Genomic DNA, 24,107 nt, shown 5'->3' on the forward strand with positions numbered 1-24,107 from the left:
CATATTTATTGTGCATTATTAATTGTGGTCAAATATTTGGGGCGAGTTTATGTGTTTTTCATGCTAACTGATACATGCTAATCATTTGTGTGGATTGTTATTGCTGTACGTGCAGCTAGTTATATACACAAATTTGAATTCCTGTTATTGAAGATGAAATACATTTAATTTAATCTTTATTTTAGTTTCAATCTGCATGTGTTGTTGTCATAAGCAGCTGAATAAAGTCAGCCAACCACACGGATGTCTGCCTTCGTCATTTCAGAGCTTAGCTCGCTGTCTAGCTAGGACTTGGCTCCGATTTCTTGGCGAGGACAGTAGAATGACGTAGTTTTTGGATAGTTATGTTGAGATTTGGGGCGTAGTTAGGGGTACAGAACTCGTAACCCGGGGACTACCTGTACTTGTAGTAGTAGTAGTTATTGGGGTTGTGTAATGTGTCCACCTAATAAAGCTGCGCTAAACGGTATGTCATACCATGATTAAGCAATATGTATCCATATATCAGGCACATCAGATTATAAGGCGCACTGTCGGCGATTGAGAAAATTGAAAGCTTTTTGGTGCGCTTTTTAGTGCAGAAAAGATGGTATATGAATAATTTTAAAGAAAACCAATGAATCCATAGGATCCATTTTGGGGAAAATCAATTATTTAAATCAGGGGTGCTCAAGTCCAGTCCTCAAGAGCCCCTATCCAGCTTGTTTTCCATTTCTCCCTCCATCAACACACCTGACTCAAATAATCAGGATCATTATCAGGCTCCTGCAGAGCTTGCTGATGAGCTGATCATTTGATTCAGGTGTTTTCAAGGAAGGGGACATGGAAAACAAGCTGGATAGGAGCTCTCGAGGATCGGACTTGGGCAGACCTGATTTGAATAATGAAAAAAAAAACAAAAACACATGAGTAATAAAAAATATAAATAATTCTAAATAAATTAACATTAATGGAAAAAAAAAAATGCCAAAAATTAAAACATTTTTTTAAAAACTGAAAATAAAAAAGAATAAAGAAATGAACAAGAAACAAGAAAGAAATTCAAATATAGTGTGGGCACTGTATATTTATGAGTGTATGTATTTATTTTATTTTTTTGTTTCGCTTTATAAATTTCTTGTGACCTCACATAGATTACCTCTTTGGATGCCATTGATAGCAATAGACGTCCAGTCCATTTTAACTGGGAAGGGGCGATCGCTCAATCGCTTCCAGCCCCTCTTAGTTGAAATGGACTGGACTCTATTGCCGTCAATAGATGTTTTCAATATCAATTTCCCTCAATTTCTTACTACCACAACACACACTTTGAGAATCCTGCCGAATGTTCTTCATTTCTTCACAGGCCCTAATCCTTTTCCTTATAATAAATACTGTATATATACTTATTTTTAAATCTTTTTTTTTTTTTTAATTAATAATCACCATCTGTCCCTCGTCAATGCTACCCTGCATGGTTGCCTCCATAGCCCATGATAAAAACTAACACTGACTATCCTCCCGTTGTAATATTGCTAAGGTTTAACATTAAAATTTCTCCTGCTATGCTCAGCTGGGACCACATATATCTTCGGCAAAGGAGGGGGCCTCATAACGTTCAAGTGGCCAGCCAATGAAAGACCAAGCACCAGGACTGACAGGCTGACTGTTGGCTTTAGTACCTCACTCAAAGATGGCATCCTGGTCAGGATTGACAGCGCACCTGGTCTGGGGGACTACCTAATGTTGCATATAGTAAGTTCATAGTCATTCCTTTTTCTCTAACGTGTGGTCAACGTGTACTCCAAGGATAAAGGAAGCCAATTCATTTTAACTGGAAGGACTGGCTGTGAATGCTCTTCTTCAAACAGTGCTCTTGACGGTGATAGACATCCAGTCCATTTTGACTGGTTCATTTGCTTCCTTCCAGGAAAAATTGATTGGACGTCTAGCGCCGACAATGGCAGCCAATGAGTAATATAACATCAAAACGCTTTGGGGAAATGCATATGTACATAAAAATAAAAACAATTATAATAATAATAATAATTAGAGATGTCCGATAATGACTTTTTAACTGATAACGCATATCCCGATATTGTCCAACTCCAAAAATTCGATACTGATATCAAACCGATACCGATATATGCGGTCAAGGGCTTAGCATATCATGGCTAAATGTATTGTGAAGCCCAACTGGGTGCTTTAAATATGGTAATGCTAACAAAACAAATCCCAAGCATCTTAGTTTGGAGACATCTAATGGTCAATTAGCATAACTGCTATGCTAAGTTGTTACCGGCCCTTCAACAAAGGCAGAAGGCAGAAGGCTTCTACATATTGGCCCAAAACTGATAATGAAAAATCGACTTCGATATTATAGGATATCATTTTAAAATCGGCCGATATTATCCAGCTATCCAATAATATCAGACAACCCTAATGATAATAATAATAATATTAATAGAAAATAAGTATGAAAAGACAAAATAATATAGTGTTGGAAAATTCTAGATAAAAATACACATTTAAAGATTTTTTTTTTTTTAAAAAAGAAAGAAAAAAGAAATTTCCCGATCTCTCCCAGAACTGGTGTCAATTTTTGTGGGACTTGTCTTTAATTCCAAACTGCAGGGTGAAGGAAGGGCCATAATTTATTGCACATTATAAAAAAAATAATTCTTCTTAGATATTTATGATATGATATGAAATTGGAGGAGTTGTGGTAGCTAGTTTGGATTATTTAGTTGGTCGCAACCAACCCAACCATGCTCACAATAAATTATGCCTATGCCGTAGATGTGATAGTCACCATGTGAGAAGACGCCAAGCTCAATTTTTGTACATGGGCAAGTAAATGGTTTCATAGCGCTCTCTGGTGGACACTACAAAAAGAACAAGTCCTTTAATTTCTACAGCAAGCAATAAACTACACAATTAATCACATAACTGTTTTATTCCAATGGCAAAACAGTGTTTATTAAAAATGAACTTCATTGTTTGTTTCCTTTTAGCAACAAGGTAAAATTGGCGTGACTTTCAACATTGGAACAGTGGATATCAGTGTCCAGGAGAACAGTACCCCCGTGAATGATGGAAAGTACCACGTGGTCCGCTTCACCAGGAATGGTGGTAATGCCACGTTGCAGGTTGATAATTGGTCCATCAATGAACACTTCCCAGGTAAAAACCACAAACCTTACTAATTTAGTAACTGAAACATATTTGTAGCTCTTGTTCCACCGATACCATTTCTTGGCTCCCGATACCAATTCTGACACGTGGCTGTGTGGCATCAGCCAATGCCGATACTGTACTGATAACAAAGTTTTTGGGAAAAAAAACATTTTTTTTTTCTTTTAATACTTATTTACTGTATACTCACCTGTAATGTCATTGCTATCATGGCTTGTTCAGAACCTGCTTAACTTATCATTTTCAAATAAGGCGCTAGTTGATTAATCCATTTGACTTCAAATAGATTAAACGCTTATTAATGAGAAACTCATTTAAATTCACAGCAGCTGGATGAATAAACTCTCACCTCACAAACTTTACTGTGAATTTAAATTAGTTTTTACATAGACTTCATAATGTATTGACGGGACACGGGGCACGGGGCCGTTAAATAGGGGGCCTGCATTGTTGGCGAGGCCATCAAAGCTGACCAAGTGGAATCACAGACAAGCTTTTTTCATTGAAAATTCTTGTGAACGGATGCTTAATCCCTGAATTCTTTATAGATATGGATGTAAAACAGTCTCGATTCTTGGTTAAAAGCACACACACACAAAAAAACGTGCAGTTAGCATTTATTTTACATAAATATGTCGAAGTACAATGTTAGTCTGTTAGTAAATGTAGCTAGCGGCTGATATAAACAGATATTTTCCGGCGAAAATTCTTGTGAAAAAATACTTAAATCCCCGAATTCTTTATAGATATGGACGTTAAACAGTCTCAATTCTTGGTTCAAGCAAAAAAAAAACCCTGCACTTAGCATTTATTTTACGTAAATATGTCGAAGCACAATACTAGTCTGTTAGTAAATGTAGCTAGCGTCCGCCTGATATAAACAGACATTTTCCGGCGAAAATTCTTGTGAAGAAATGCTTAAATCCCCGAATTCTTTATAGATATGGACGTAAAACTGTCTCGATTTTTGGTTAAACGCAACAACAACAACAAAAAACGTGCAGTTAGCATTTATTTTACGCAAATATGTGGAAGTACAATGCTAATCTGTTAGTTAATGTAGCTAGCGGCCACCTGATGTAAACAGAGCTTTTCCGTTGAAAATTCTTGTGACAAAATGCTTAAATGCCCAAATTCTTTATAGATATGGACGTAAAACAGTCTCGATTCTTGGTTAAAAGCACACACACACACAAAAACGTGCAGTTAGCATTTATTTTACATAAATATGTCGAAATACAATGCTAGTCTGTTAGTGAATGTAGCTAGCGGTAAACAGAGCTTTTCAGGTAAAAATTTCTTGTGAATAAATGCTAAAATCCCCGAATTCTTTATAGATATGGACGTAAAACAGCCTTGATTCTTGGTTAAAAGCAGAAAAACGTGCAGTTAGCATTTGTTTTACTATATTGCGAACTATGATGCCAATGCAGTCGCGGCTAATTTCTCCCATTGATTGTTATTTTACAATGTGTTATAATGCATGCATGGTACGAAAAGTATAATAATTACCTTGAATCCTCGAACAAATCACTCCTGAGACAGTCCTTCCTGTTTGTATAGGGTACAGCTTTCGCACCTTTTCAACAGAAATCCGGCATTAGATCACTGAGTGCGTGTGTTTATGAATTGCTCCTCTTGATGTGGGCGGCCCCTTACTTGAATGCGAGACACAGTGCATGACCGATCTGACCCATCAATACATTATGAAGTCTATGGTTTTTATTAGTTGTTTTTTTTTTATTGTGTAGTATCAAAAAAATTTTTTTTCGAATATCGATATTGAGTTGAAAATTTTAGTATTGTGACAACAGCACTTAAATACGTTGACAGCATTTCCTACTACATTTCCAATAGGTTTTTGAGTAAACCCTCATCGACAGCTAAGTAAAAGTGCCATTTTGTACGATAATTGTCACTTGCAACGGGTGTGTGACCTTGAGGAAGTCTAAAGATGTACCCCATAGATACCTATAGTGAATGTCTTGATATCTCAAGGCTTATAAAAACTAAATATTTTCAAATGTTTTGTTAAAGGGAACACTGACGTTGAACGTGTTACAATGGTCATTAAGAAAATTCCTTTCAAATACTCCAAGCCGGTAGAAGAATGGCTACAAGAAAAAGGTATTTGCACACATTTCATATTCTTTTGTACTTGCTCACCTGACTCCTATTTGGCTATTCCACATGATTAGTGCATTTGCTTGTTGTTCCGCCCTCCCCAAAGCTTAGGTCTGAATTTCCGGTGGTACTGGTCTAATCAAAATGTGTATTGAACCATCTCAGCCAACTCAATTTGCCATGTGTTTGTTTTATCCACATAAATTCCTCATTTGAAAGGACTCTGAGTTTTTCAGCATAGATATCGCGGAAAACACAGGCAAGACTGAAAAAGCAGTTTCTGCTCTTGCACTCCTCTTTAAAAGAAACTGCTGTATTTTGAGCTAAAACAACTGTTGTGTTTGAAGAAAAATATGTCTATATGCTGCCATAGCAGATTCATGGCACATTAAACCCCCAAACTATTTTTAATTTGTCCGTTTTACCCTGAAAACCCCCGTTTACAGACGTCACGCAACCGCTTTTGTTTCAACCCACCCATAAAACAAAGGTTATTAATTATATTTATTATTCAAAATGTCTGTCGTTTTTAGCTTAGAATCATTCATTGATGTTTCATATTTCGTTAAAAAAAAAAAAAAAGAATTTAAAATATTATTTACTCACATATTTTAAACTTTTAAACAAATTACGTCACAATGAAAAAATTGGCGTCTGTAAAAAAAGTCACGGATATCTACCTCATAACTATCGCTTTATTGTATTTTTTTTGTTGCTGTCGTATTTTCTCCGATATGTTAGATGATAAATAATTGATCCAAACAAAAAAAAGTTGGAAGAAAATGGTTAAAATGGTAAATATATGAAAAAGAAAATTCAACCACTCCTTGATGTCTGCGATTTCTGCATCACGACCCTTGTTATATTATCATGTTTCACCCATAAAATCCCCAAAAAATCCAGCTGTGGCCATTCACAGCTGTGTCTTGACACTCAGTGATACATGCTACATGGAGTTTTTTGGATCGATACAAAGTAGGTACGCGATAATATCTCGTTAAAGTCATGACGTCTGTAATTCTGTTCTCGCGTGCTCTCACCTCCAGATGGTGTTTGCTGTTTAAAAAATATTTTTTTCTAAAAAATGCCCTCCTGCTCAAAATTTTTCTTCCCCCCCCAAAACTGAGATTTTAAGCTTTCCAATGATGTATCACACATGCATATCGGACAATTTTGAAAGTTGGCTAAATTGGGGGTCTCAGAGCGGAACTTCAAGTCACCTGAGTGTTTTCCGCCATATACATATATATAAGGTGGCATTTATTGCAAGTAGCATGTTGTATTTGAAAACAGGGCCGGAGTGAGACTCATTTTCACCCCAGGAGTTTCATACCACAGACCGGCCCACTTTATATCATGACCTACCGTATTGAAATATGGTTGTTATAATAATAATAATATAATATATAAATAAATAATAAAAATAATATTCGTGCTGTCAAGCGATTCAAATGTTTAATCGCGATTAATCGCATTTTGTCAATACTAAACTTGCGATTAAGGGCATTTTTTTAAATGCAAAAATTTTGTATTTTAATTTTTGAATACACCTAATAGCACAGGAGTTGATCAATGTGCTTACATCAAATTTAAACCTCATTAGAAACAGAAAGGTGTTTTACTTTACACTTGTAATGACAAATTAAACATGAATTTTCCTCAAATAACTTGTAAAAAGGCAGGCACGGAGGAAGAGTGCTTAGCATGTCCGCTGAAAGTTCTGAGATCAAGGGCTAAAGCACGGTTCTGTGTGGAGTTATCATTTTATTTTTTGGGTACTGTCTTTAATTTTATCTTATATATTAGACTGACTTTTTAAAGGCTCAGGAACGTTTGGCAGGTGTTTTGAATTATGCATGTGGCAAGTGTGTACAAAACCGAAGCTTTTCATCGTATTCAATTTTTTTTTCTTCTTTTTTTAAGTTTGCTGTTTTAATAAGCTGAAAAATCTTCTGAATCAGCACAGTTATGAGGAGCTGCTTGAGATGAGCCATTACATGCAAATTGACATATAAAATGTTGTTGGTTTGTGCATTTGAGGGTATTTCGAGTAAGCTTGAGAACGATAAACCGATACGACCGGATATCCAGTTTTACGGGTGAGAGATACCGCTATATCGATAGTAAAGTTACCATTCGACAGTAATTAGCCATTAAATATTCAATGAACTGATAGTAGAGATAGAATTCGGCTATCGCGAGCACAACTAATGCCTAGTTCAATGCATTGCTTAATGGGATAATAATTTAGCTTTTACTTCACATGCTGCGCTTGTGTCATTCACCACACAGCGCACTTAGATTGAGACCGCACGCATGATATAATATGGACAAGCACAACTCACGGTCGTGGTTGCCTCAGAAGAACCACTACTAGTCCCCATCATTACCCGATCGTCACGGGCGTGTCATAACAACGCGAGAGCTAACAAAACCACTGTAACGCACGCTCCGTAGCGTTTTCTTCACAGCCCAAAACGAAACTAGTAGTGGCAACGAAGCAACATGCTAAAACAATGGACAATTTGAGCACCACGCCAGAGACGTGCAGCGATTGATTTTCAACGCACCCAGGAAAACAAAATTTGGACTTTGAAGTGATGAAGGCAGCCAGATCTGTTCGCATGGAACAGAGCTAGTGTGAAGTGTGGAGCGGTACAGAGATCGTGAGTTTTTAACCCTGAAAAATAACCCGCTACAATGGTGGAAAGGGCAGCACGACCCTCTGGGGATTTTTTTTCCCACGAAACGCAGTCTACTTAAACATGAACATGTCATGTGGATTAGTTGAGCTTCCTCAAGAAAAAATCTGCACTTCAAAAAAAGATATGGACAGTGATGAGGGGTAAAAAATGTGGAAACACAGGCACAAGTGAAAGACTTTGCTGTGTATAAGGTTAAAGTAATGATTATTGACCCGTCTGTCTAAAATGCCATATTTTTATTCCCCCAGTTATATCAGTGGTATAGCATAATTTATTATTTATTTATGATAACATTGCAGGTTTAATTCTTTTTTTCTAGAGCTGCTGCATATAATTAATATTTTTTGTGTGTAAGATGTTTACGTTGAAAGTTTGCACTTAAATTACTTACCTGTTGTGTTCAAAACACCAGGAAATACAGTAATTGAATTACGGCACTTTATTGTGTTCTGTCACTGGAGTTTTATTATCAATCCCATCCAACAAAATGAGGGTCATATAGTAAGCCTTATTTTTTTTTTTTCATAAAAAAATAAAACATAACATTGGTATGAAATTTTGTTGTTTAATTTTGCTATTAGAAATGTGGTCTTATTTATATGTTTAAAATACTGTACGAACACACACAACAAATGTTTACTATCGTATCGTTTTCACTCTGTATCGAACCGTATCGTTCTTAAACTGTATTGAATCGTATCGAATCACTCGGCCATAAAAAAGTATCGTTTTTGAATCGAATTTTAACCTGTGTATCTAGATAAATATCGAATCGGCTTCATGCCAGAGATTCCCAACCCTAATTTCGAGCCTATCAGTCCACCCATTGTTTTGGGTTAAAATGCCAAAAATATGTTTTGCCTGAGAACGTGGATTTCAACCCAATCCTCTGTCTTTGTGCCCAAAAATAGTGAGCTTTGGGCTACCACGACAGAAGCACGATGTGCCTGGAACCTCCATGCTGGAGGTTTTAGTGGTGCTCTCATTAAAATTCTTTCATTCTACATGTTCATTCACAGTTTACTGTATCTGTGCATTGCAGTAACAAATGACAAGAGTGCCACATTTTGGTCTAAAAAATAAGACAAAATTACGTTTCAGCTGCCCAACACGCCAGTAGGTTCATATCTGTACTTTCCTTCAAACCTGCTCGAAAACAACCATAATGGGTCGCACCAACAGCCAGATGGGTTCACACTCGTCACACTGCCTCACGTGCCACATTTCGGCCATTGAAACCCAAAATTAAGTTTTATCAGATCAAGTCAACAGGCTGATACAGAGCTGATGGCATTGGAAGTACGTCGCGTGGGTCTTGAATTCCAAACTACGGGATGCTAGAAGGGTCATAATTTATCACACAAAGAGGGGATTGTGTTAATGACGTTATTAACGAGTTTAACTGACAGCTTCATTAAAAATGTATGTTACGACCAGCCTAAACATCAGGTCGGCTCACCGGGAAAAGTCCCGATCCTCCCGATTAGCGACTCCGGGCCTGTTTGAAAACCATTGAAGTATTTTCAACAGTTGCTTTTTAAAAACAACAAAATTGAAGTTTGATCTGTAATTTGGTCATCAGTGTTACGATCCGCGAACGCGGAAAACAAGATTGGACCAAAGAGCAGATAAGAAACAGAGGGAATAGTAAAAGGGGGTATTAATACAACTAAAAAACACGTGATTGCGGAAAAAGGGAGAATAACAAAAGGAGTCCGTGACAAAAGGTCGACGGGGATCAAATAACACTAAACTAAGCGGTGGGCAGCGAGCCAACAAGATAACACAAATAATCACACTCAATACCTGCACAAGGTAGAGGAATCACCGAACGAAAAAACAGCTGACGCATAAACTAGCAAATCCAATGAGCCTCGAAAGTACTGGTGTCAAATGGCGAAAAGCAAGCAAATATCTCGGCAACGTATGCTTGGATCGCCGGCGTTATATACAAATGTTGAGTGCTGGAATTAGCTGCAGGTGCAATGATGGGAACGCCCACACCCACACAACAAAATCTAACCAGCAACAGAATGTGACAATCAGTAGGGAAGAACAAGCAAAAACTGACTTTTTCAAGCTATTCGAGCTATTTGTTATCTAAATTATTACATCTATATGGAAATTCTTTTTGAGTATATCTACAGTTACATTGTAAAAGGACTATACAATACTTTACTATAACCATATTAAATTATAAAACTAATATTCGTCAGCAAATGTTTCTGAATTTTTCGTGGATGGATTATTTGACATTTGAAAATGTACTTTAAAATACACTGATATCTTTTCTAGGACGACAGCTAACCATATTCAACACTCAAGCCACCATTGGGATTGGTGGAAGTGATCGTGGGAGGCCATTTCAGGGTCAACTATCTGGTCTCTATTACAATGGCCTCAAGGTGTTAAACATGGCCGCTGAGAGCAACATTAACATCAAGATTAATGGGAGCGTGAGACTGGTTGGTGATGTTCCCAGTGGCTCTACCAAGTCCACTGCAATGCCTTCAGATGTGTCCACTACCTTCATTGAGACGACTACCATGATGTCCACCACCACCACAAGGAAACACAGATCTTCTTCAACGGTACGGATTTAATACGTCCTAGTACACATGCTGGGGAATCCAATTTATTTAAATTGGATGGACCGGATGTGAATGCTCTTCATTTAATGCCATTGACGATGCAAGACGTCATATCCATTTTTACTTGGAGGTGCAAATGAACAAATGCTGAGTCGTGCCTCCCAATCAAAATGGATTTGACGTCTTGCGCTGTCAAAGGCAGCCAATGAGTTAAAGTTCTTTAAAAAAATAAAACAAAATAAAAATAAAAAATGTTAAGCTATTGTTGTTGGATAATAATTTATATTGAAAAAAAAAAACAATAACTAGTTCAAATTATTTATAGTCTGATCATTATTATTATTTAATTTTTAAAAAATATTTTAAATGGGAGTGGTTGTCTTTAATTTCAGTAAAATATGAAAAAATAAAGAGGATAGCAGAGGGTTGGGCAGTGGTTACTAATTTTAATCACAACTAATCGCGTGCGATATATTGCGATTAATCGTATTCTGTAGATGGATTCAAAAGTAGTAAATCCAGACTTTTATTAAGTTCTTTTTATGTACTGCCATATTCATGAAATAATAATCTATATTACTCATTGGATGCCATTGACGGCATTAGACGTCCAATCCATTTGAACTGGGAGAGGCTGGCAGTAAATGCTCTTCTGTGACCCGCGTCCTTGCGTTTTTTTCTTTCGCTTCAAAAGGCACAAAAATGCGAACATAAAATATATTTGCATTCAAAATATTATAAAGACAGTGAATGAAAGCTGACATTCCACCATGTTTGCTGTTTTGAATGTTTACTAGCAGCGACTGGGCATGCCCAAAGTGACCTGTGCCAGTGCTGACGTCATCGGAGCGAGAGCGTTCCATTCATATGGTTGTAGAGCAATCCCTGCAATCGAATCGTTCCGCTTTGGAGGCCGTATTTAAAAGTTTGCTACTTCGCCTTCTGTTTTCGCCGTCAGCATGTAAAGGTGAGGCAATTCCACAACACAATCGTTGCGTCTTGGGGGCAGTTTACATGGCAACTCTGCAACACAAAGACGCAATGACTGAGTAGCGGACTCGCCTCGCGTGCATATGGTGTCGGCGAAGACGAAAAATTCTGAATCCGGCCTCCAAAGTGGAAGAATCCGATTGCGGGGGGTTGAGGGGGGCTTCCTTGGCATGCCTATCAAAGGCTCCTGCGGGGCGAGACCGCGCTGTTAACATCAGCACTCATACACGTCATATTGGGCGTGCGCAGCGGTGCGACTAAACATTAAAAACAGCAAATATGGCAGAATGTCGGCTTTAATTTACTGTTTTAATATTTTTAACTAAATATGTTGAACGTTTCAATTTTTGTGCCTTTTTGAACAAAAGAAAAATGACAGTGCTTTGAGTGGGCGGGCATATTTTTTTCCAGGCTGAGGGAGCTTGGTGGGGTCGAAGTGCATCATTCTCTGTCGCCCTGTAAATCTGCACTGCTCCCTAGGCCCTGGCATGAATACTACATCGTTTTCATGCGGAATTGCAACATTGTTCAAAAGGAGACGCAAATGCAAATTTGAAATTTTTCGTATTCTCGGAGAGTCAACATGTAAACGGCCCCTTGGTGTCACAGCATCACCATGTAAATGGCCCATTAGTGTCATTGTCGCCTCCTTATTTTCGCCTTATTTTCAGTAATGTACTAATAAACATTAGACTTTCATATATTTTGGATAACAACACACAACTGAAGTAGTTCAAGCCTTTTATTGTATTAATATTGATGATTTTGGCAAAAAAGTCAAGAAAAAACAAAAATCCCTATCTCAAAAAAATAGCATATCATGAAAAGGTACTCTAATGAAGCTACTAACCTAATAATCTGAATCAACGAATGAACTCAAAACCCCTGCGAAAGATTCCTGAGGCTTTTAAAAATTCCCAGCCTGGTTCATTACTCAAAGCCGCAATCATGGGCAAGACTGCCAACCTGACTGCTGTCCAGAAGGCCATCATTGACACCCTCAAGCAAGAGGCTAAGACACAGAAAGAAATTTCTGAGCGAATAGGCTGTTCCCAGAGTGCTGTATCAAGGCACCTCAGTGGGAAGTCTGTGGGAAGGAAAAAGTGTGGCAGTAAACGCTGCACAATCAGAAGAGGGGACCGCACCCTGAGAAAGATTGTGGAGAAGGGCTGATTCCAGACCTTGGGGGACCTGCAGAAACAGTGGACTGAGTCTGGAGTAGAAACATCCAGAGCCACCGTGCACAGGCGTGTGCTGGAAATGGCAGAAGCGCCTGACCTGGGCTACAGAGAACCAGCACTGGACTGTTGCTCAGTGCTCCAAAGTACTTTTTTTTCAGATGAAAGCAAATTTTGCATGTCATTCAAAAATCAAGGTGCCAGAGTTTGGATGAAGACTGGGGAGAAGGAAATGTCAAAATGCCTGAAGTCCAGTTTCAAGTACCCACAGTCAGTGATGGTCTGGGGTGCCATGTCAGCTGCTGGTGTTGGTCTTCTGTGTTTTATCAAGGGCAGGGTCAATGCAGCTACCTATCAGGAGATTTTGGAGCACTTCATGCTTCCATCTGTTTTATCTGCTTTATGGAGATGAAGATTTGATTTTTCAGCACGACCTGGCACCTGCTCACAGTGCCAAAACCACTGGTTTACTGACCATGGCATTACTGTGCTCAATTGGCCTGCCAACTCTCTTGACCTGAACCCCATAGAGAATATGTGGAATATTGTGAAGAGGAAGTTGAAAGACACCAGACCCAACACAGTGGATGAGCTTCAGGCCGCTATCGAAGCATCCTGGGCCTCCATAACACCTCAGCAGTGCCACAGGCTGATTGCTGCCATGCCACGCCGCATTGAAGCAATCATTTCTGCAAAAGGATTCCCGACCAAGTATTGAGTGCATAGCTGATATAATTAATTGAAGGTTTACTTTTTTTGTATAAAACAAAAACGTTTTTGTATTGGTCGGATGAAATATGCAAATTTTTTTAGATGGGGATTTTTGGTTTTTCTTGACTTTTTTGCCAAAATCATCAATATCAAAACCATAAAAGGCTCTAACTACTTCAGTTCCGTGTAATGAATCGAAAACATATGAAAGTCTAATGTTTATCAGTACATTACAGAAAATAATGAACTTTATCACAATATGCTAATTTTTTTAGAAGGACAATAGTGTATAGCCTGTAAAGTCTTTAGTTATTTGAACACTATGAACACTTTGAAAAAGGAACAAAATAAGTTTAAGTCATGATCATCTTCCTAGTTAGTAATAGTATGCATAACATTTTTAGCTCTAACTTTGAGCAAAAAGGTGTTTTTGAAGTCTATGAAATAATTTGGATTTTTTTTTTTTTTTTTTGTCTTTTTTTGACTGCGTCTTGGCCTGCGGGGGTATTTGTTGTGCCTTACAATCAACCTGTGATCAAGAAGCATGCACCAGATGAAATTGTTTCATCTGCGGAGTGTTCCAGTGACGATGAAGACCTAGAGGAGTGTGAAACTGGTAATCCAGGTGGGCTAGGTTAGTTTGCATTTGCTTGCTTTCTATGTGCGCTCATGCATCAACACTAGTATGGATGATGGCAGTCTCAATGCATCACATCCCCATGGTTAGACAAAGTGTAACTTCATTTGAAAAAAATTCAACTGGCTAATTCAGAGCTTGTTACAAGTACTTAGTATTCAAAAGAGTCATTGCTGCCATGGACTACACTTGCACATGGGGTCAAAAAAAGTGGTCAACATGGTCACATACACTCATACAAATTTCTTCTGATGAAATTTTATCTTAAAAAAAAAAAATGTGAGTGCGTACATCCCAAATGTGTGAAATTTGTATAAAAGTGAACCATTACAGGCCAGTGATGCTGCCATTCATCACGATCCTTCTTTTTAAACAGTACATTTTATTGTTTTCGTTGGAATTCCATTGACTTTTGTTGTTTGTTTAATCATTTCATTTGCACATTTTTAATTGTCCATATTTAGATGCTTGCAATTTTGCTTTAAAGAGAGAGAGAGAGCGAGAGAGAGCGCGCGAGAGAGAGAGAGAACAGAGAGAACAGATATCATTGAATTTCTGTGTATATTTCCTTTTTGGGTTTTGCTTCCAAGCATACTTGTTATTCTGTCTTTTTGCACCTAATAGTAAATACATATATACAATTTAGCAGCATTTTCACAAATAGATAATAAATTTGAAAGAATTTGGGAATTTCCACATTGTACAATTATTGCTTTAACTTAAAAAAAAAAAAAAGTGCTCATTAAGGTGATATGTTTTTTCTCTCTCTCTTGTGAGACAAATAATCAGGCTGACAAACAGTTGGCCATTCCCAATTTCTTTTAAAGAGTATGCAGGAGATCATCATGTAAATGACTTGCTGTGTTTTCTGAAATTCATGGGAATTTGTGAAGAAAGACAAAGACAGGGCCCCTGTCATCCAATCATTTTTACACAGAAATTCATGCCATCCTAACCCTGACATTATTTTGATGTTGACAGTGGCATGCTCTGTTGGTTCAAAATGTACTTTTCTGTTCATCTTTTCTTTCTTTGCTCAGTCAGTATTTATTACCCATTTAAATTTGGTGATGAAGCCTAAACTGTCAGTCTGCTACTTCTTTGCACGTACTATCATTTACTTCCACTACAATACGTACTACATTACATCATTGCAGTCCATCGTTTTCATATTTTTGCTTTCGCTTTTTAAGCATGCAGATGAAAACATTCCTTTTTTCAAAGCAAATGAATATTTTACAAACACTAAAGTCATAAATTCAATTGATGACGCTTTAATTTGAGCGGAAAAAGCAACTGCAAATTTTGCCTACATTCTTAAACTGTACTACAATTGAACACATATTTTAAAGAAGTCTATATATTTTCTTATTTATTTATTTGTTTGTTTTTTTAATGACTGGTACTAAGGTTGTAATACTCTTCATTTTGCTCAGAACGAAGTTTGTTCATCAATTTGCATGATTTTTTTGATGACGATAATTGTCAAAATTGCTTTGTCTGCATTTGCATTTTAGCTGAAAAACAGTTTTGTAGTCACAGCAACATCAAATGCAAACCCTGCATTATCTTTATTTTGTGTGTGTGTGTTTTTTTCTTTGTTCATCAAATTGTTTAGTGATACTGTTCTCTGTTAACCATTTGTCCCGTCCTCAATTGATCAATTTCATAAGATGGCAATTAAGAATCCTTCTTGTGTGTGTGATGGTAAACGTAGGAACTCATTTTTGGCACGATACTGTACAATGTAATTTTATTTATTTATTTATTTTTCAAACCTTTCAGGGACAGTGGTTACTTCAGGGGACATCATTTCAAAAGTTATCTTGATCTTAACCCATTCGATGCCTGCCCACGTCACAGAGTACGTGCAGTGGTAGTTAGTATAAGAGGAAAATTAATATTGTAAACACCTATTGATGGCAATGGAGGTGTGATCATTTTCAACTGGGAGGTGCTGGGGGGATCATTCAAATGCTTCCAGCCCCTCCCAGTTAAAATGGTTTGGACATCTACTGCCATCAATGGCAGCCAAAGAATTGTGCTATGTGAGATCATACACTGCTGGCCAAAAGTATTGGCACCCCTGCAATTCTGTCAGATAATGCTTGAGAATTTCTCCCAGAAAATGATTGCAATTACAAATGATTTGGTAGTAATATCTTCATGTATTTTGCTTGCAATGAAAAACACAAAAGAGAATGAAAAAAAAAAAAAAAAAAATCATTATCATTTTACACAAAACTCTAAAAATGGGCCGGAAAAATGTATTGGCACCCTCAGCCTAATACTTGGTTGCACAACGTTTAGACAAAATAACTGCGAACAACCTCTTCCGGTAACCATCAATGAGTTTCTTATAATGCTCTGCTGGAATTTTAGACCATTCTTCTTTGGCCAACTGCTCCAGGTCCCAGATTTGAAGGATGCCTTCTCCAAACTGCCATTTTCAGATCTCTCCACAGGTGTTCTATGGCAGGGGTCCCCATCTGCCGGGCCGCGGACCGGTACCGGTCCGTGGCGCGTTTGCTACCGGGCCTCACAGAAATAGTATTTTAATAACGCACGCATTCTGGCCGAATTAACCCTGTGCCCCTGCTTAACACACCAATATCTCTGTCTACTCTAGATATAATACTACGGGATAGATTACAGTGTTGTCATAGAAGTCCATTGATTGGACTGCTAGCAGTACATCTTGTTTGTGTATATAATATATCTATGTGCGCTTGTCCTCGATAATAGCGTATTACTAGGCCGCGGGCGCAGCACATTTGTTCCCGGAAATAATTAGCCCCCACACGAGCGAAGATAACTGGAAAACAGACGTCTTTGGAGATATTTTAACGACGAAAAGAATATTTTTACGGCGAAAAAGGCACCTGAAGAGCCTACAACCTCGAAGACCCACGAACTGCGAAGGAGTGGATTCGTGACCCGTTTGTGAATAAACAGAGAGATCGCAAATGACGGCGACCTTATTAAACGTACATTTGGGACAACGACTCTACCGAGGTTCTGGATTAAAGTCATTCTGGAATATCCTGACCCCGCGACAAGAGCATTGAAAACCTTGCTACAATTTCCAACATCGTATCTTTGTGAAGCGGACTTCTTAATTAATGTTTAACGACAAGGCAAAGTCGTTAATGGTGAGCGCGGTGTGCAGTTGTTGTGTGCAGTTTACATGGTAGGATGAATCTGAGGAGAACTTTTCTACAAGTCCTTCCATGATCAAACGTAAGTTAATATTCCTTTCTTTCAAGAAAGTGTGTAGTGTTTACTTCGGAATCTGCATTTGCGCATTTTGCGGCTATGTTTAACGCTACGCGCATGCGCAGAACCGCATCGTTGCAATTTTTGATGGGTTGCAAAATTTGTCAGAACACCGGTCCGTGAAAAAAAAAGACCCAAATAACACCGGTCCGTGGTGCAAAAAAGGTTGGGGACCCCTGTTCTATGGGATTCAGGTCTGAACTCATTGATGGCCACTTTAGAAGTCTCCAGTGCTTTCTCTCAAACCATTTTCTAGTGCTTTTTGAAGTGTGTTTTGGGTCATTGTCCTGCTGGAAGACCAATGACCTCTGAGGGAGACCCAGCTTTCTGACACTGGGCCCTACATTTTGCTGCAAAATTTGTTGGTAGTCTTCGGACTTCATAATGCCATGCACACGGTCAAGCAGTCCAGTGCCAGAGGCAGCAAAGCAACCCCAAAACATCAGGGAACCTCTGCCATGTTTGACTGTGGGGACTGTGTTTTTTTCTTTGAGGGCCTCGTTTCATTTCCTGTTAACTCTATTTTGATGCCTTTTACCAAAAAGCTCTACTTTGTCTCATCTGACCAGAGAACATTCTTCCAAAACGTTTTGGGCTTTCTCAGGTAAGTTTTGGCAAACCCCAGCCTGGCTTTTTATGTCTCTGGATCAGAAGTGGGGTCTTCCTGGGTATCCTACCATAGAGTATCTTTTCATAGGCTTTACACTTATTGATGACATTGCGCACGGTATACACAGGAACATTCTGGTCTTTGGAGATGGACTTGTAGCCTTCAGATTGCTCATGCTTCTTCACAATTTTGCTTCTCAAGTCCTCAAACAGTTCTTTGGTCTTCTTTCTTTTCTCCATGCTTAAAGTGGTACACACAAGAACACAGGAAAGAGGTTGAGTCAACTTTAATCCATTTTAACTGCCTGCAAGTGTGATTTAGTTATGGCCACCACCTGTTATGTGCCACAGGTAAGTAACAGGTGCTGTTAATTACACAAATTAGAGAAGCATCACATGATTTTTCGAAGGGTGCTAATACTTTTTTCTTGCCCATTTTTGGAGTTTTGTGTAAAATGATAATGATTTAATTTTTTCCCATTCTCTTTTGCGTTTTTTCATTGTGAGCAAAATAAATGAAGATATTTTTACCAAAGCATTTGTAATTGCAATCATTTTCTGGGAGAAATTGAGCATTATCTGACAGAATTGCAAGGGTGCCAATTTAGCTAGCAGTGAATGAGATTTATCAAACAAAACAAAAATGAATAAATGAATACAATTCCTTTAGCAAAATAAACACGAGCCACACTTATTTGAATTTATGTCTTTATTCTTCGATATATTACGAAGTTTTTAAAATATATTTGATTTTATTTTATTTTGAATTTATTTTATTTCCAAAATGGATATTTCAATCATTCATTTTATTTTAAATTATGAATCGATTTTATATTTTATTTTATTTTATTTAGAATTTCTTTTTATTTCCTAAATTGATATTTCAATCATTCATTTTATTTAAAATTATGAATCGATTTTTTTTTTATATTGCCCATCGCAAAATATGTGCAGGCAACGCTGATACTATAATTGAAAGTCAGATGGGGTCCCGGGGGTTGCAATTGGCCCCTGTGCCACAAGTTTGAGACTAATGTCCTATATGAATTGAATAAAAACATTTTTAAAAATCATAATTTGTGCATGAAAGGGTTCATTACACTTAAACTGAGCCTTAATTGTTAGCAGCAACTTGCACTGCATCTTTTGTTGAGGATGGGGGGGAATGTTGTTTTTTTTCATTGGCAATAAGAAGTTGAGCTTTGTCCAATAAACCACTACTAATTAATCTGACAGGTACTGTATGTAATTGGTAATAAATCAGGAGTTCAGAACTTTCTGAGAAATTCAATTTATGTAAATTGACATTATCAAAATAAATGAATACCCCAAAAAAACGTAAGCCAAAAATGAGTCCTCTTACAACACAAGCTTTTTTAAATCAATGCCATCTAATGGAATTTTTCTCAAATGTTTCCCTCCAACTTTACAAGCAGTCCAGAAAGCCTGAGTTAAATGCGTATGAATGTCAAAGGAAACTATATTAACAGTGTGTATCCATAATCTGTTGGGTGTTGTAGACTTTTACTTTTCTTTTTGATGGAGCAATATCATATCAAATTAGTGGTGTAAAATCTTAAATATCTAAATAAAATAATTTGTGGCTCGCGAAAGTAAAGCACGTGATTCAAAATAAAATGTATGTAATATTTTTTCTGTAGTCCAAAAATTCAGCATATTTACAGTTTTTTTTTGTCCTTGAAAGGTTTTTTTTTAATTAACAAACTAAAAAAGGATAGTTTCCCATTGTTTTTACTTAATCACATGCATGGAAATGGCGAAAAAAAATTTATGTAAAATTTGCATAGTCTAGAATTAGTTTTTGTTGTTTGCTGTTTCTCTTTATTAAATTCATTTTTTTCCTCCTTTTTGTTATTAAAATTTGTAAATGAATAAAAATAAATGAATAAATATACAGAAATAGAATGTTTATGCTTTCTCTTTTTTAGTAAATACATATAATATTGTTTTCCACGTATTTAAAAAAAAAAAAAAAAAAAAAAAAAAAGGGTGGGAGGGTACAAAAACAAATTTGAATAAATTAAAAAAGATAATATTTATTGTATTTTTTTAAGGGAAACAAAAATGAAAAGGAATTTTTATTTAGAGGCTTGAAAATTTTTTTAGACAATTTTGTTTGCTAAACTCTGTTTTGGATTCTATCAAATTAGGGGACGATTCATTTGCTAATCGATTAGTCAATCAATTGTGGCAGCCCTAGTTTACTTGCCATTGACAGGGTGAGACCACCAGTCCATTTTGACTGGGAGGGGTGAATGAACGTCGTTCATTCGCCCCGTCAATGGCAGCAAAATAAGTTAAATATTTACATGGGTTGGCGAACATAATGGATAAAAAAGCGGTATTAAATATTGACAGTTCATGTATAAAAATTCAGGTCGTCGCTTTTAAACATGCAAGTTGTGCCTTGGATATACACTTGTTATTTGACATTCATCTTACATGACATGATGTAATGTGCAGTGGAAATGGTCAACACACCCCTTTTTGTCATGTTCAAGACAACCTAATACTTGATTTTATTAATTAAAATTATTTTAGAAAGCATTTCATTTCATACTAACCAAATTTCATTTTTCCAATGTGTAGTAAGAGAATGATGTGGGGGGAAAAAAAGTTTCCAGTAAAAGCCGTTGTCAGACGTTTTTTAAATGCCGGTACTATTTTAGCCAATCAATTACAAGTATCTCAGATTGTCCCGCCTACTTTTCATGCATTGGATACGCACTGTAGTATGCGCAGCTACTGGAGAAACAAGCTTTAACAGAGCTGTCTGAGTCTCAGACGGAGAATGACAGACAGAGAATGACAGACAGTGACAGATTGAACAGGTACACTAACTATAATGCGTAGACGCCCATTTTCTTAGCTAATTTTTATATATTTACAGTGTATCAACATTAATGGGCTGTTGTTTTTATCCCCTTGATGCCTGAATTTACATAATCAAATATATACAATACAGGCCAAAAGTTTGGACGCACCTTCTCATTCGTGCGTTTTCTTTATTTTCATAACTATTTACATTGTAATAACTATTAACATTGTAAATTCTCACTGAAGGTAATAAAACTATGAATGAACACGTGTAGAATTATGTACTTAGCAAAATAAGGTGAAAAAACGAAAAACATGTCTAAAATTCTAGTATCTTTAAAGTAGCCACCAATTGCCCTGATTACTTTACTAAAATACTAAAATGGATTTTGACTTCACAGGTATGCCTTTTAAGGGTTGATTTGTGGAATTTATTGCTTTATCAATGGGGTTGGGACTTTCATTTGTGTTGCATTGAATGAGGTGTGACCAAACTTTTGGCCTGTACATTATATATTTAAAAAAAAAAAAAAAAAAAAACACTGAGGGAATATACAAGTACATGAAAATAATGATAATTTTAAAAAACTAAAAAAAAAAAAAATTTTTTTTAAAGAACATTTTTGGGAAAAAGATAGATAGATAGATAGATAGATAGATAGACAGACAGACAGACAGACAGACAGACAGACAGACAGACAGACAGACAGACAGACAGACAGACAGACAGACAGACAGACAGACAGACAGACAGACAGACAGACAGACAGACAGACAGACAGACAGACAGACAGATAGATAGATAGATAGATAGATAGATGGATAAAAAGGAATGTATCCATAATTCCTCCTTTTATATTTTTGAAATATAATAATTATTGTTTTTTTGAATTAAAATAAAATTTATTATATTTTTAATTAATTGTATATCTATACTTTTATTTTTGTATTATTATTATTTTTATATATCTTATATTTTATTTTATAATGCTTGCATCATGAGGGTCCACTCTATTTGTTAAATGTATATTCAGGCATCAGGGGGGTAAAATGTCTTTTAAAATGCATGATTTGAATACTTACGGTATTTTTCGGACTATAAGTCGCACCTGAGTATAAGTCGAACCAGCCATAAAATGCTCAACGAAGAGGAAAAAAGCATATATAAGTCGCACCGGAGTATAAGTCGCATTTTGGGGGGAAATTTACTTAATAAAATCCAACACATAGAATAGATATGTCATCTTGAAAGGCAATTTAAAATAAAAATACAATCGAGAACAACATGCTGAATAAGTGTGCAGTTTGATAATGTTACATGATGCATGAACAACGAAATGCGAACGTGGCCGGTATGTTAACGTAACATAGCTACTAAGAGTTATTCAGATTACTATAGCATAAAGAACATGCTAACAAGTTTACCAAACCATCAGTGTCACTTCAAAACACCAAAATAACATGTGAAATGATATAATAATGTGTTAACAATTTCACACATAAGTCGCTCCTGAGTATAAGTCGCACCCTGCGACTGGTGCAATATGTTCTCCGGATTTCTTTTGTAGATTGGATACACTGAAAAAAAAATCTGATATATTGATTATTTTAGTAGTCAATTAATCTATCAACTAGTTAGTTCGACTAATGAGTAATCGGGTTAGGAACATTTAATGCATTGCAGAGTAAATTTTCTGAGATGTAAAACAAAGGCTTGCTAAGATAGCCCTTTCAAAAGAGCATTAAATGGAAATATAAAATAAGATTCCCAAGTGTTTCTTCAAACTATGCAGGATTGCACTTTCATTTAAAAATTAGGGCTGTCAAACGATTAAAATTTTTAATCGTGTTAATTACAGCTTAAAAAAGTAATTAATCGTAATTAATCGCAATTCAACCCATCTATAAAATATGCCATATTTTTCTGTAAATTATTGTTGGAATGGAAAGATAAGACACAAGATGGATATATATATTCAACATACGGTACATAAGTACTGTATTTGTTTATTATAACAATAAATGATTTTTATTAACATTATTAACATTCTGTTAAAGCGATCTATGGATAGAAAGACTTGTAGTTCTTAAAAGATAAATGTTAGTACAAGTTATAGAATTTTTATATTAAAACCCCTCTTAATGTTTTCGTTTTAATAAAATTTGTAAAATTTTCAATCATAAAATAAACTAGTAGCCCGCCAATGTTGATGTCAATAATTACACAATGCTCATGGGTACTGAAGCCCATAAAATCAGTCGCACCCAAGCGCCAGCCAAAAAACACAAGTAACGAGTGGAGATTGCACTGTGCTGTCATTTTAATCTGTTTGAGCGGGGCATGTGCATTAATTGCGTCAAATATTTTAACGTGAATAATTTTAATAATTAATTACCGCCCGTTAACGCGATAATTTTGACAGCCCTATTAAAAATCAATCAAAAATACCTGATCTTAGCCTCAAACGGTATAAAAAATAGATAAATAAATGAGGATCTAAGTACAACAAAAGAACAATTGTCTAACTTGTATAGCAAAAGTCCGCTAGCTAAAATGCTATAAAATGTTTAAGCTTTTTTTACAATGTTCTTAACAAATCGTTCAAACACATATTCCCACTAAAACTGCTAAATATACCTATAAACTAAATTCCAAATTCATTAAAAAAAAAAAAACATATTAGCAAACAAAAACATTATGTTGGTCTTAACAGGGAGCAGCTGGATTCAGTTATGTTACATGAGTTAGGTCATAGTCACTGTTTCCACTAGAGGGCAGTGTATCAACCCTAATCAATAAAACTAAAGCCACACACCTTCAAAACAAACCATTACAATTCCTCTCTAATAAAATGAATAGTCGACGCAGCAAAATTTGATTCGAAGCTTTTTTCTAATCGAATTACTCGAGTTGATCAATTAATCGTTGCAGCACCAATGACGTGTATATGAATTAAAAAGGGGTGTAACACATTTCCATATCCATTGTACGTTTAATGTTTGTATTTTTTCCCGTTCCCCACTGTTATTGATTTAAACTGACCTGCATCCCAATCATACTAAATAAACGGTCATACTACCAATAAATTCCAACCAGGACATATTGTTAATTTCTTCAGTTAAGATATTTGCTGATCTGACACATAATTTCTTATGACTCTTACATTGTCGTTTCTAGTAATATAAATCTCTGCAGTGTTTTTATACAATATGTATGACTTGAATAGTATGGGATTGGGACACAGAGTCTGTCACATATTTTGGTCAGTCTTAC

At 36.4% G+C, this 24,107-nt stretch overlaps 1 protein-coding gene across 13 annotated transcripts in view; it reads left to right on the top strand.

Annotated features, from left to right (window-relative positions):
* The window catches only part of nrxn3a (neurexin 3a), a 182,758-nt gene that overhangs the window by 148,577 nt on the left and 10,074 nt on the right, over positions 1 to 24,107 (top strand). For 7 of the 13 annotated variants that reach the window (XR_009067144.1, XM_057859332.1, XM_057859336.1 and 4 more), the window contains 5 exons: positions 1,553 to 1,734; positions 2,994 to 3,162; positions 5,212 to 5,301; positions 10,299 to 10,594; positions 14,014 to 14,107. Coding sequence is in view for 9 of the 13 variants with exons in the window: in XM_057859332.1 (XP_057715315.1) it covers positions 1,553 to 1,734; positions 2,994 to 3,162; positions 5,212 to 5,301; positions 10,299 to 10,594; positions 14,014 to 14,107 (831 nt within the window). In the remaining 4 variants the exon portion in view is untranslated. The remainder of the gene's footprint in view (positions 1 to 1,552; positions 1,735 to 2,993; positions 3,163 to 5,211; positions 5,302 to 10,298; positions 10,595 to 14,013; positions 14,108 to 24,107) is intronic. The other 6 variants (XR_009067146.1, XM_057859334.1, XR_009067145.1 and 3 more) reach the window with 3 other exon arrangements.

Source organism: Corythoichthys intestinalis, chromosome 15, assembly GCF_030265065.1.
Source record: "Corythoichthys intestinalis isolate RoL2023-P3 chromosome 15, ASM3026506v1, whole genome shotgun sequence".
Lineage (NCBI taxonomy): Eukaryota > Metazoa > Chordata > Actinopteri > Syngnathiformes > Syngnathidae > Corythoichthys > Corythoichthys intestinalis.